This window comes from Plodia interpunctella, chromosome 21, assembly GCF_027563975.2.
Source record: "Plodia interpunctella isolate USDA-ARS_2022_Savannah chromosome 21, ilPloInte3.2, whole genome shotgun sequence".
Lineage (NCBI taxonomy): Eukaryota > Metazoa > Arthropoda > Insecta > Lepidoptera > Pyralidae > Plodia > Plodia interpunctella.
This window is the reverse complement of record NC_071314.1, coordinates 576,363-590,562: the sequence shown is the minus strand read 5'-3', so window position 1 is coordinate 590,562 and position 14,200 is coordinate 576,363. Positions and strand designations below refer to the sequence as shown.

Genomic DNA, 14,200 nt, shown 5'->3' with positions numbered 1-14,200 from the left:
ATGCTCTATAAAGAAGAAAATAAAATTTTCCTTTAAAATTGTAACTATCAACTTATAACCTGTCCGAGGATTACTTGCGTAAATAAACCTATTTATTTCAGTAAAATACATACACAAACCTCGCGACAAGCTTTTATATTCATATAAATTGTATATAATGAGGTTATAAGTTGATAGTTAAAAATTTAAAGGAAAATTTTATTTTATTCTTTTTGGAGCATTTAAATAAAAGCTTTTTTAAAAGTTTTTTTTTCTTTTAATTTTATTTAGGTACTTTACACAGCTACTAGCTGCAATTGCAAGCACCAAAAACGATCACAACAACGTAGGTACCAGTATAAAAACACCCGTAGCAATGTAGGGTGATACATGGCATTGACGGAACCCTCCCTGCCGAGGGCTGAGGGTGACTGGCACTCCGCGAATTCTGAGTTGAAAAGGACCTTTGAGTTTTAATTACGGTGGTTGATTACAGTTTTGCAAGTATTTTATACTTTAATTTAATTTGTAAAGGTTGGAGTTAAGGCGATTACACCCAGCACAATAGCGCGACCTCACGTTTTTATTGATTTCTTTAATTTCTTAGCGAAAATTGAAAATATTTTTATTTGTTACGTAATATAATCTATTCAACCAAATAGTAGGCTACTCAGATTTCACATGCAGGATAACATAATTTGCTAAGGACCACAGTTATCTATATAATATGTATGCGGACAACGACAGCGACGCGGGAAAACATAATTGTCGTTCTGAATCTTTAAAAGCAACAGAAGCGATATTTATTGCAGGGGGAGAGTGGAGAATAATATCTTAAAAGCCCGTTTTTTATTCGATACGAAGGGAATTAGAGATGACTCGCCCCCATTTCTTATTTATATTCCTGTAGGCTAGTTACCTACCTATTGAAAACGAGTTAGGACTTTAGGGAGACAAGTCGCCTGAAGGCGTGTTGTTCTTTTTAGTAAAAATACCGCTCTGGCCACGTGGTCAGACTGCTTTTGTATGGGGGCAGTGTGTCTTTGAAATTTTCACCAATAAGTTCAACCCAGCTTTGAATAATTGTGTCCGCGAGTGTGGCTTTAGCAGTTTTCTAAATATAAATATAATTTTAAGAACGCGACATGGGACCTAAGCTCTGAAAACACCAAATCAATCATTAATTTAATCCTTTTAAACAATTCGGTACATGTAGGTAAGTAGCAAGGTCTCACCATTTAAGTTTACAAACTTGAAAATCAAAAATCATTGCTCCGTTTTGACGTGAAAAGACTAAATAAACACTTTTACATTTATAATATGTGGATGGTAGTATGTAAACCAGGATAAGCATAGGATCAATACGGGCTCATTACTATTTACAGTGCGTCGTCTGTGTGTCTGTCTGTTCTAAATATAACTATATTTACGTTCGGATATGCAGTCTCGCATATTAAAATCTCCGATTCGATTAAGTACTTCGTTCTTGTAGGTGGGTGATTTTAACAGACTTTTATCAAGGTTATGTTATATCAACTTTATTTATAGGAATACAAGCTGTTGTCCGTAACTCGGCCCGCGGCTAAAGGTACCCTACGACAACAACACAATACTGTAGGCAATACTGTTATAAATTAACATTACTCGTAATGAACATCCATTGAGTCGTTAGGACTGCAATTTGAGGTTTGGGCTTTACTGACCGCTCATAAATCAAGCAGAAAATGGCTCGCTAACGTTCTACATAAACAAGCGTAGTTATATCACGTAACTACTTAAGTGGTTGAAGTTGCAGTTTGTGTGCCCTTATGTTGCAAGTACATTTCACTCGTACCTACTAGGCAGTTGATCTATTCACCCACAGGTGAAAGTTATAAGATAATTGGCTTTAAACCTTTTCAAACATACGACACCCAGGAACAATGCTTGCGCAAGTGTCGCACACGTGTCTTATCTGTCTGTAAATATGTAGGTGAGTTGACAACGCCACTGTCGTCGCCAGTTACAAAACAATGCATTCCAGGAATGCCATTGCAGAAATACCTTTACAAAAGATGTCGTTGTCGTTCTGATATCAAAATCAAATCATTTATTCAGAAAGTAGACCTTCACAGACTTTTTCACGTCAAATTTTATATTATACGAACAATATTTAATTTTTACATCCTTCGACATTCTACTTAAATCCCCTGTTTGTATGAACACGAAATCCAAAAGCTACCGGACGGATTTTTGTACGATTAACTAATAGGTAGAGTAATTCCTGAGGAAGGTTTAGGCTACTAACAATTCTTTAACAATGGTTTGCTATATATTTGTTCATAAATTAACAGACACAATTCTTCCCATGTGATGAGAAGAAACTGCAATATCAAATCAGAAAGCTTTTCAACTTAGAATCAAATACTGTCTGGCACCGACTTCCAAGGCGCAAGTGAAGAAGCGGCGCAACAAACTTCTCCGCAGCCTTTTCTTTAATTAACAATGTTAAATGATACTTTTACCTAAATCCTCTCGTTTCGTGCTAGACACACATATACATAAAACGCGATATAGGTATAGCTCAAATTTTCTGCTGTTGTTTGACAATAGGTCTGTTCATGTCTGTCATAAAAAAAGGTGTATTGAACCAGCAGCGGTATCAACAGAATTTCCAGCGACCCGATACAATGGCGACCTCTGAATGCGTACCTGCATTTTTCAATTCTATTGTCTGCGAAAACGTTGTTCGGATTTTATTAAAATGGCGGTACGAGCTCTGTTAGCGTCCACCGTGAACAAACGCATAACTGAATCTGATGTTCTGTGCAATATGTGACTTACATTGTGCATAGTCGTTTATCGAACATCTAAGATAGTGTGTAGCCGGCTTTAGCTGAGTGGACATTTTGCGAATTGGATATCTGTGACGTCAGGAGCTCATGGAGAGGCAAGGTTAGTCTCGGTAATGGCAGCTCAAAATCTAGGCCAAGTGGATGCGTGTGAATCCAGTCGATTTTTTTACCGTTGGAAAAAACATATTTTAGATGATGGTATCAGCTTTCTAGTTGATTTATTTCAGCTCGTGTGGAGAGAAGCCATATTGGTAACTCAATGCTAAGAGACGGTGCGTATGTTGCATTCCATCACCTCAGCAATTATTTACGATAACTTTATGAACTTGTAACTACAAAAGCTCAAAAAACATGAATTTCATTGTTTTCTTCTTCGATTAAATGAAGGTGGCATCGGGTGCTCAAATTACGACCTCAATTTCGTGGATAATGACCAGGACCATGCCACCCCTAATGGTAATAGTCAACATCTGTAGTATTTCAGATTCCCAACTACGCAGGTGTTGAGGGGTGTCGATTGCAATTTGCTAAGTGGGGACAAATGGATTGGAGGTTAACAACCCTGTTTTGTTCATTTCTTTTTTTACGGTTTCGTGTTAAGTCTTCTAATATTAAAAAATATATATCTTCTTCCTGTCGAACGCTATTCTACTACTTCTACTTCTTTCTCCGTTAAATTTCAAATTGGAATTAGACTTGGTGTACCAAGTCAGGATATGACTTGACCAGGAGCTATATCCTCCCAATAATATAATAAAAACTGCTGTCAAAGTTACGAGCAAATAAACAATAGAACCACGCCTTAATGCAATTCAGTGTTATTTAGATTTCAGTAGAAAGCTACGCGGTCATAACGTCAGCGTTGTGTTGTGTTGTTTGTGTTTCTGTACGGGGAATGCGTGGGTGCATAACATTAAAATATGGATTATAGGACGTGCAGGTGTCGTGTCGTGATATTTTAGTTTACAGGTCTGTTTTTGTTAGGGCTCCGAAATAATACTTAGATAAGTAAATAACATCATTTATAATTGGCGGAATAACTGGTCAGTTCCCTTTTCTATTAAGGGAAATTGTGGTATGGATTCTTACCTTAGTGTCCACATCATGAAACGGAACTGCAAGCCAAGGTTTCCCGGTCAAACTCCTTCGAAATCCCGCCTCCCGCTCCACAGGCCCTTCAGGAGTCCCAACATGAGCCCATAAAACCACTTGGACTACCTTCAAACGAGGCTGCACTGCTTTATACAATTCTTCAAGCCTCACACCAAAATCATCACTTGTATCGCTTATATTCGCAAAAGAAAAGTATATCCCACAAATAGCCCCTTCTCCTTCTTCGACACAATCACTCAACGCTTCTAAAGTAGGCACATTCTCAAATTTTCCATTCTTAGTTCCTGGAGAATCGCATTTCACTAGCACTTTTCCGAAAAGTTTCTCCCGCCAATCCATTTTTTAAATTATTATTTTTTGTGTTGGCTGCACAGTCATCGAGCAAACAGATTCCAATCACGGCGTGTTTTGTTTATTTTACTCTGTTTAAATATTACACTTGTTTGACTGCTTTTAAACGATGTTAAACGGTTGATTTTCAAAATTCGATTATTTACAAGTCTCTATTAACTTCACGTTGTTTATTTACGGTTATGGAACGGTTGTGCGAGTGAATCATTAATGTTTTGATTTATGGTTTCGGTTAAGGATATTCGGAAATAACTTTATATTTTTAAATTGACTCGTGCGCGTGGGTTTTTGCTCAGCGCGACCTTTTCCTCCCGTAAGCTTGGAGCGACTGCAGGAGGCAGGAGGGTCACGGCACGGCAGCCCTCCGGCAGACAGAACAAAACAAGCAGACATGTAAAAAAAGCATTGTTTATATTATCAGGATTCTAAATTACTACCAATTACTTACCTTGATGCGTTTTTATAATAATTTATTATTATGTCAGACAGCAAAAATATATGATTGAGTTATTGAAGTTTGGTAGCGCACATAAGTTTTTATTTAGGTAAGTACTTAAGTCATTATCATAATTTCAACCGAACGAAGTAGGTGCCTACCTAAGTGTAAAAGAAAATCTGATTCGATTGTTGTTGGCTAGCCTTTTAATTATTTGCTGATTTAACCAGACAACCCCAACATACCACCCCAGAATAGTTAGTACTTAATATTTTTTATCTCTCCTTTATAACTAAGTACCTAGACTCATTAGTAACTGCTAAAATTCACTATGTATTGCAATCGTATTGTGTATGATATAGTTAGCAAACAAAAAAATATAGAAATTTCTTAAACTACGTTTCTCATTGAAGTTTTAATTTAACTTCTAATAATTCACAAGCAGACAGCGAAGGGCAAAGTTTGTCCTTGAAATACTCCAAGTGGCATACACTGCGGATTGTGATTTCGATTCCGACCCTAGATTACGGGTTGAAATTTATTATTTTTAATTTGCTTTTATGATTAAAATTACTTATTTGACGAGTACAGAGTGCCTTGCGATCGCTCTGACTTTACATATTTATCTGTTCCACCAAATTTCTATCAAACGCTGATAGATAAGACTTTCGCAGTACAAAAAGACTTTTAAACTTACATAACATAAACTATATTATTCACGATTTTTTATGTTGGATTGGACGTCCGGTTCAATGTTTTTGGAAAAGCAGTTTTCGTCTTGTGGTCTTTTCTTTATTCATATTATCGAGTTATGGTTTTTGTATCATTTTAATTAATTTTTACCTAGTGAAAAAGTCTATTGAAGAATTCGTATGCAAGCGCGAGAGGTGAAACGCGCCAAGCTGTCGTGCAAAATCACAGACGCGCAGGGAGGATGATTTATAGACAAGCTTATGGAAAATCGATAGTGGGGAGACGACTTTGCTTTGTTCCGGCGATTTGGCGGGAAATCTTTACTAGCGAAATGGTTTCTGAATACAGATGGGCAAATGTTTTTAGATTTTGAACTTTATTATGTTGCTGTAGAGACCCAAATTGATTTGATTGTAGTTTTTATTGCGATTGCGAGTGCTACTTTTAATAATTGGCAACAAATGCATTTTATACATAAGTACTTGTCATTGTAATTATCTAAAATTACAAAGTAGATAGAACATAATAAAATGTGAGTGCAATTTTACTAAATCGTAGACAGAGAAATAAGCATATAAGAATTAAATCTTCCTTCCAAATATAATATTATTTGGAAGGCTCGAAGGCTTTTTAGAAGAGTACAACTCTAACATAAGTTATATGAAAACCGTTAGCCACTGTGTTGGCGGCCAACTAAGAATCATTTTAGGTTGCTGAATCCGGAAAATAATCAGAAGGAGTATCTGTCGTTCGACTTCGTAAGAAATAAAAACGTTGTAAAGTGATATAATAATGTTTCTTTTGTGTAGGTCCCAATTGGAATGATAAAATAAATCTTTGTATAGGTAGTTGTGTAGTTTGGCGTTTGGTGTCAAACGTCAACGTCAACCAAGTGAAAATATTTTAATAAATATACGATTGTTTTGTTTACTAAAATATTTACCGACCGGCAAACCGGCGTGTTAAATTAAACTACCTAGGTATATCCAAAGTAAAGAAACCAAAAGTACTTTATTTTAATAGTAAGAAAGAAAAATTTCCCTATGTCTTCTAAGAAGAAGAAGACTCTCAATGAAGTTGTCGATCTGAATCAAGATGATGCTTTTGATGCCGTTATGGGTAAATACTACAGATATTTATACAGTGTCATGCCTTTAACCCTTATAGGTTGGATAGAGGTAAGAGTTACGGAGCTCGAAGGCCACGTAAAGCTGTATTATGGGCTAACCCATGATGGTCTATGCAGGAAGTTTGTATAATCGAACATATCAGCAATTACGACAAGTACTGGTATTGTGGTGTCACCAATAGGCTGGCTACTAAGGATGGTGAAGACTGTTCGAAGTGGTGAAGAAAAGTAGTAAACATACTGTGGGTTCCTGTTCCGACGCTTAACAGTAAGGAAGCAACTGGGACATTCAGATAAGATAAGAGTTAGATGTTACATTGGGGCTAGCCCTGTTGATATTATTTATACTATATGTTGTTTGTCCACATTCTATTGTGATATAGTATGTATGTGTAATATAACAATATCACTCCTGAGATAATGTGTGATATGCTACTTGTGAAATTTGATATGTAAATATTATGACCATCTGAGTATAATTGGTTGAGAGGTTTTGAGCTTATTTGTTACAACCAAAATACAAATCTTTAGTCTTCATAATATTAGTATAGATAGATAGATTATAATACTGTTTCAGCCCTGACCAGTGCATCATCATCTCAGGCAACTTCCGGTAGTACAAGACAAGATGTTTCAACATCTGACTCGCAGACCAGCTCCAGCTCTATAGGAACAAGAAGAAAAAGTGTTGGTTTGTTGTGTTTTTTGTACGTAATCATAAAAGTCGGGTCGGTAAAAGGCATCTGTCTTTGATATCAATCAAAAATCTGATACCAGTGTACATATTTAATATAAACTATAATGGAATTTAATTGATAACATTTTATGATGGTTGGGCTAATATAGGAATGGTCTGATGTACGTACAGGTAGTCCAGAAATCAAAGGTAGAAAAAATGACAAAGCAGCAGAAAGACAGGCCATGAGACGGAAGAAGGAAGAAAAGAAAGAGGCCAGGGCTATTGCTGCTGAGAAGAACAAGATATACAAGCCTGGAGAATGTATGAAGGTATGCTCTAGTCATGGAGGCATAAACCTTATTGAGATGTTTCATTTGTTAAATACCGTCTACGACGACGACGAATAGACGACCTCGGTGGCGCAGTGGTAAAGTGCTTCCCTCTGAACCGAGAGGTCCCGGGTTCGATCCCCGGTCGGGTCATGATGGAAAATGATCTTTTTCTGATTGGCCCGGGTCTTGGATGTTTATCTATATATGTATTTGTTATAAAATATAGTATCGTTGAGTTAGTATCCCGTAACACAAGTCTCGAACTTACTTTGGGGCTAACTCAATCTGTGTGATTTGTCCTAATATATTTATTTATTTATTATTATTATTTATTATTATATATTAATTAAACATATAATAGAAAAAATGGGTGTTGTGTTCAAGAAGTAAAGGATTTAGTTGTGGAGATAGAACAATGGAAAGACCTCCACTGATAAGATATATATATAAGCATGCAATATTAGTTTTTCCATACAAATGGATGATTAAATTTTAATAAATTTTCTGACATATTAACAATACAAAATATCTTTATTGCCCATAAAAACAGTATCAATCAATACAAAATAATGCAATAGCATATACATATGAATCAATGGCGGGCTTATTGCTAAGCAATCTCTTCCAGCCAGCCTTTGGGTAGTGAGAGAGGATAACAGAAGAGGGTGTGCGGAGTATGTATTTATTTATAAACTTGCTTGAACTCAAAATAATAATAATACATGTGGTGCACAGCACATGACGATAGAAGTCCACCCCGGGCTGTCGTCGGAGTGGTACATGGCGGAGCTGCCGCGGGAGGCGGCGCGCGGCGGCGCCCGCGTCAGCTCCGCCGCCGCTCTCTGCGACCGCAACCTCATCTTGTGGTCTCGCTGCGTGCCCACCACTCTCTCTGACCAGGTGAGGTAGCCCACCAATCAGACCAACTCGATTAAGTAAATAAAGCAATGCTTAGAAGAAATGCCGAATCACATACCATTTAAATGAGTGTCTCGCCCCGCAAACGTGTCCAATCCCGCTTTCTGCTATTTAAATGTAGATATCCCGTACCGTTCCTACATATTATGTGCAATCATGTTTTTCGCAAAGTGTCCCGTCCCGTTTCCCTACTACGTGTCTCTTTCCCATTTCCCGCTCCGACTCCCACTCCCCCAGCTTTCTGCAACGCGTGCCGTCCCTTTTTCCATGACGTTTTACGTCCCGGTTTTTTATTAACCACAAACGTAAATTAAACATTTTTTGTATTTACTATTACTGTTATTTTCTACAAAATTAAGTAAATCGGCTCCGTGTATTGTTATTTTAATTTTCCTACAGGACCATCCTCATTTTTCGGGATGAAATGTCAATAAGATGTTAGCCCGGGATTCCGAGGCATTTTTGATTCATAATTAGTTTTTCGATTATCCTACGGGAACCTGACCATTTACCGGGATGAAATGTATCTAAGATGTTAACCCGGTATATAAGGTACATATCAAAATTCAAGCAAATCGCTCCAGTAGATTTCGAGTGATGTGCGTTCAGACAGACAGACAGACAAAAAATTCCAAAACTATATTTTCGTCATCTATATCAGTAACTAAGTATATTCCATGAAGAAATAAAAAATATATCTAATGTACAAATTTGGCCTCTCTTCAATTTTATTATGTATTGATTAAAGCGCCATAGACTACCAGACTTCTTGATCAAATCCAATGGGTTAGTTTCAGGATAAAAAGTATCATATGTATTAATCCAATGTACCAACTATAGCAATACCAAATACCAATGAGTTGACATGATTTGTATGATATACTAGCTGCGTCCCGGGGCTTCGCTCCCATGGGAATTACGGGTTAAAAAGTACCTTATGTGTTATTCCAGGTTACATTCTACCCGTGTACCAAATTTCATAACAATCGGTCCAGTAGATTTTGCGTGAAAGAGTAACAAACGTCGCATTTATAATATTAGTTGCATTATGATGAGATGATATTGGATGGGATAGTATTTTAAGCCCCGACGCAAAAAGAGGGGTGTTATAAGTTTAACGTGTCTGTCTGTGTATCTGTATGTGGCATCGTACAGCTTCCAAACGCATGGTACCGATTATCGTTTAGTTTTTTTGTGTCATAGATAATTTTGTCCCGAGTGTTCTTAGTCATGTTTCATGAAAATCCCTTCAGCCGTACATATTTTGTAACAAAATGAATATTGAAAGTCGGGGGTTTTTTAATTTGTCTAACAAATAAACTTGTTGTAAAGAGAATCACGGTTCCCAGCTCGGTCTAAACTCCAAGGAGCAATGTGACCGCGCGCTCTACGTACAGTTGGCGGACGATGTCGCGTGGAAAGTGGTCAAGCGCGAGCTGTCCGCACACGTGACCGCCGTGCGCGACATGGCGGCGTGTCGGCTGACGCTGGTCGTGTTCGGCGCTAAGGATTATTTCAAGTGAGTCTCTCGCATCCAAATCTCAAGCACAAATTAATGTAAGCATTGGTCTTATCTATATTTGGTTAGTGGCGCTCTCTTCCTCATCTGAGCGTGTTTCAAATTCAAATTCAAATCATTTATTCAGAAATTTCCTTTACAGGCACTTTTTCTCGTCAATTTTTACATTTATAGTTATTTCTTACAAACAGCTACAAACTACTGGAATTCCGGTACGGCCACTGCTGAGAACAAAACAGTGTTGGTCCCTATCATGCCAGATCGTCTTACCATTATTGTTTCTTACAATGTTTCTTTCTAATAATATATAAAAGTACATAATGTACATAGTCAAAAGGTATATCAAAACAGGTTATGATTGTGATCCGAGTGTATATATACTGTCTGTCTGAACGCGCATCACTCGAAATCTACTGGAGCGATTTGCTTGAATTTTGGAATTTTGGTATGATTACCTATGATTACTTATACATATATATATATCAGCACTCAGATCTATATATATATATATATATATATATATATATATATATATACATATGGTACATTGTTCTGATATTCCCAGCAGAGGGAACCCTGGAATGATTAAAAATGTTGATGTTTTTTCCAGGACAACTGGACGAAAAACCCTAAACAGTAGTAGGAAAATGATGACGGAAATAGATTTTGAAATGGCGAAAGCAGGTGAACTGTTATTTCCTTACCTATTATAAAACAAAGCCATCTGCTACGTCTGTCTGTTCGCGATAAACACAAGAACTACTGCACGGATTTTCAGGCGGTGTACACCAATAGATAGTGTGGTTCCTGTGGAAGGTACGAACAAAATTAATCACGTGTATAATTCATTTTGTGTTAATACCCGAGCGAAGTTCGGGCCGGCCGCCAGTTTATGTCTAAAAATATATCGGAATTCTTTAAATGTAGCTTTTTTTTCTTACATTACATACTATTCTTCCATTCTTCTGGCTATACCTTTTCCCGCGCAAAAAGAGAGGTCGAGACACAGATGAAAGAGCTATATATATATATAGATGTACATCTCTAGTTGTCAGATCATTGGCGCGCATATCATCCTTGACTTCTACATAGTCGTATTCCTCATGGCTGAGGGTCGTGTTCATTACGCGGAATGAAACACACACAGCAACATTCTTGGCATTATTAATGGAGTGGTTTGCCATTGCCTTCTTTATAATAATCAACCAGTGTGCACAGGTTTCCGACACGACGTTTTCCTTCACCGGAAGCAAGTGGTGGACGATGAAAACTATTATACATGAGGTAGATTGGTATACAAACTCATAGGGTTCGAATCTGGTGGTTCTGTCGATCCACAAGCGTCTTAACCATTACACCACTACCGCTTCTTCATACATACGAATTAATAGAATGAAGATTATTTGGCAAAGTACAGACCTCTTGGTGAGCGCGGAGTGTGACACTGTGCTGGTGGAGACTCCCAACGAGCTGGGGTTGCTCATTGTCCAGTTCACGAAGGCCATAGCCGAGGCTCCGCACAAGTAGGTATCTTATCTACTTATTGTATAACATTTCCCCGAGGCTTCGCTGGGGAATTTCGGGCTAAAAGTACCCTATATGTTATTCCAGGTTATAATATACCCGTGTACCAAATTTCATTACAATCGGTAGATTTTGCGAGATAGACAACAAGATTACGTAGACGTAACAAACATACATATATAAATACGTACATACATACAAATATACATGCATTCATACATACACATATACACACACACATCCTCACAAACTTTCGCATTTATAATATTAGTACGTGAGAGAAAGTTACGTGGTTAGCTTCAGACTGTTCTTGCCCACTACTGGGCTTAGACATCACATTGTAAACACCTATTTAAATTATTCTATTCTACTTTATTATAGCCTAGACATTTCTTCGGGTACGCCCTCCCTCATCCCATTGAAGGCTGTCCGACACTTCTTTCACCTGTCATAGGTCACCACTCACCTCCCATCACGGCGACCCAGGTGTCGTGGCCAGTTCACAAACTTTCGCATTTATAATATTAGTAGGGTTAAGAAAGTTACGTTGGTTAGCTTCAGACTATTCTCGTGGCAGTCCCGGTTAAGATTCATAACCACAACAACCTCCCGTCAACTTTATTATATTTTTCTCGTCGTTGCAAGAAAATATGCCTAGCGTGTCCAGTTGAAACACTACGCGACACGCTCGGCGTGTTTTCGTTAGTTTATCCCGCACGCATTTTTATGTCGTGGTAATAGGTATTATTAAAACGAGTGGACAGTGGACACGGCTTTAAATAAGGTGTTTGTTTTCAGACAAGCGAAACGCGCCTTAGACGAACAAGCGGAGTTCTATATGAGGGGAGACAATAAGAAGTGTGTCCGGGTCGATTCTAATGGTAAGTTTTTTGTGTGCTTTATTGTACTTGTGTAACTCGGCGATGTATATGTATTTATGGCTAATGTTATTTTAATGAGAAATGAGAGCGAAGTAGCTAAAAATTGCGATGGAGTGATTCTAATTCAAAATGTCCTCTTGCATGAATTAAACAATTTCTTACTTTTGTGTTACATGTGGAGACTTTTAATTGGCTCTCTGTTTCCTACTGTTATTTTTATATTTTTCTTAGCTGTAAGTCTTCTTAAATTGTAATAAATAAATAAAATTCAACTTATGAGTAACAATGTAGTGCCTTTTATTAAAATAAAAAGTAAATAACTGTTCTGAATAACTAAATAATAAACAAAAATTCTTTATTCAACATCACTTATGAGGTCGAAAATTTACTTAAATTAAAACGAAATCTACCGCCGAGTTCCAAGGCGAAGCAAAAAGCATTAAAAATGTTAATGTTTTTTATCTTGTGCGTTATTTATTTTAAAAAATACGATTTTTATTAATTATTTGAGAAATATTTTTTATTTATCTAGGTAATGGGCTAAGCGGTCTCTGGCAGCAGATGGTCGCCATCTTGCCGAATTCCAGTCTGGAAACTTCCAGAGCTGTGTGCGCGCAGTATAGATCTCCGCTGGAATTATATGAGGTAATTTCTTTGCGTTTCGGGTGGATTGCCAGCTGAAAAAAGGACAATACCGAACAAAAATTATAAATTAAAAAAAAAAACAGTTAAATCGCTTATAGCTGTTTTTAATTTGATTTATTTACGGCGTAGGTCATAATATGTTTGTTTTATTATGATCCAAGCGTATAAATGTTGGAAATTGTATACGAATCGAGATTTTTCTGACGTTAATAAAGCAATGTATTTAATACTCGTATGTACAGGCAACATAAGCTAGAGCGAGCATACCAGCGAGTTCAAAATCGTTGAAGTTGTTGTAGTGTATGATTGTTTTAGTTCTCCGGAAATTTTTTGATCGAAAATCCATTATTTTATTATTTAAGGCATTGCAAAGTCCAGATGGTGTGACGTCATTAGCTGAAGTGCCCATCGCCCGGTCGGCAGTCGCCAACTCCCGCTCAAGGAGACTAGGCCCCGAGTTCGCCAGGAAAATGAAGACCTTACTTACTGCTGGAGACGGGAACATTCTCATTGAGTGATTCTGTAACTTCTCATCCTCGCGTGTCACCGAACCAGGAACACGCGAGGACTAGATAAAGTAATTTCGGTGTGGGATTTGTCTTCGAAATTTTCAAATGTGGCTCTGTGATTATGACCCGACGTCGACCCTCTATGAGAATTTACAACCTTTAGAGGAGGTTTTGGAGTGGTCTTATTCTAGTTCGGGAATCACTAGCGTGAATGACTGATTTTATGATGAGTAATCATAGCAGTGACCCGTAATGGGTCCATGGGCTGCGGTTTTTGCTTGCCAGGCGACCTGCATGTTCGTTTGCACACTATACCATAAAAAAATCCAGTGATTGCATAGATACATAGAGCGGGAATACCATAGATTAAATTAATTTTGTAGTTATAGGTGCAAAAAGAGACTTTCCACGTTGGTTAACACGTTCATCGCCATGGTGGGTCAAAATGACCGGCACCTAGAGTTTCCATTCGGGCCATGGGGGGTTAAAATGACCGGCACTACATACCCAAATTCACTGCGCCCGTTTAGGCCGCAAACGCGAAACACAATGGATTTATCCATTTAACATGACCGGCGCGGCCCCAATGGACATCTATAACACCTTGGTTTTTGAATTTTATGAAAGTTTGTCAAACTTTTGGGACTTAGAAAAAAAA

General features: G+C 37.6%; 2 protein-coding genes across 3 annotated transcripts in view; one reads left to right on the top strand and one right to left on the bottom strand.

Moving 5' to 3' along the window:
* The window catches only part of LOC128678987 (nucleoredoxin-like), a 35,191-nt gene extending 30,584 nt beyond the window's left edge, over positions 1-4,607 (bottom strand). Inside the window, exon 1 of the mRNA XM_053760913.2 lies at positions 3,903-4,607. Coding sequence (XP_053616888.1) covers positions 3,903-4,265 — 363 coding nt within the window. The 5' untranslated portion in view covers positions 4,266-4,607. The remainder of the gene's footprint in view (positions 1-3,902) is intronic.
* A 1,662-nt stretch (positions 4,608-6,269) lies between these two features.
* mms4 (Methyl methanesulfonate sensitivity 4) lies at positions 6,270-13,960 on the top strand. Of its 2 annotated transcripts, XM_053760921.2 has the most exons (10): positions 6,270-6,525; positions 7,113-7,226; positions 7,404-7,543; positions 8,282-8,446; positions 9,814-9,983; positions 10,594-10,667; positions 11,401-11,506; positions 12,306-12,388; positions 12,921-13,033; positions 13,396-13,960. In XM_053760921.2, the coding sequence occupies exons 1-10, from the start codon at positions 6,450-6,452 to the stop codon at positions 13,549-13,551; spliced, it is 1,197 nt and encodes a 398-aa protein (XP_053616896.1). In that variant the 5' UTR covers positions 6,270-6,449; the 3' UTR covers positions 13,552-13,960. The 2 variants fall into 2 exon arrangements, with proteins under 2 accessions (XP_053616896.1, XP_053616897.1); XM_053760922.1 differs by lacking the exon at positions 6,270-6,525 and having other exon boundaries at positions 7,113-7,222.
* The last annotated feature ends 240 nt before the right edge of the window (positions 13,961-14,200 follow it).

Excerpts from the sequence above, each read along its gene's own strand:
- mms4 (XM_053760921.2), top strand. The coding sequence starts at position 6,450 with ATGTCTTCTAAGAAGAAGAAGACTCTCAATGAAGTTGTCGATCTGAAT. Across the intron at positions 6,526-7,112 it reads TGCTTTTGATGCCGTTATGG|CCCTGACCAGTGCATCATCA; the intron begins GTAAATACTACA and ends ATACTGTTTCAG. Across the intron at positions 12,389-12,920 it reads TGTCCGGGTCGATTCTAATG|GTAATGGGCTAAGCGGTCTC; the intron begins GTAAGTTTTTTG and ends TTATTTATCTAG.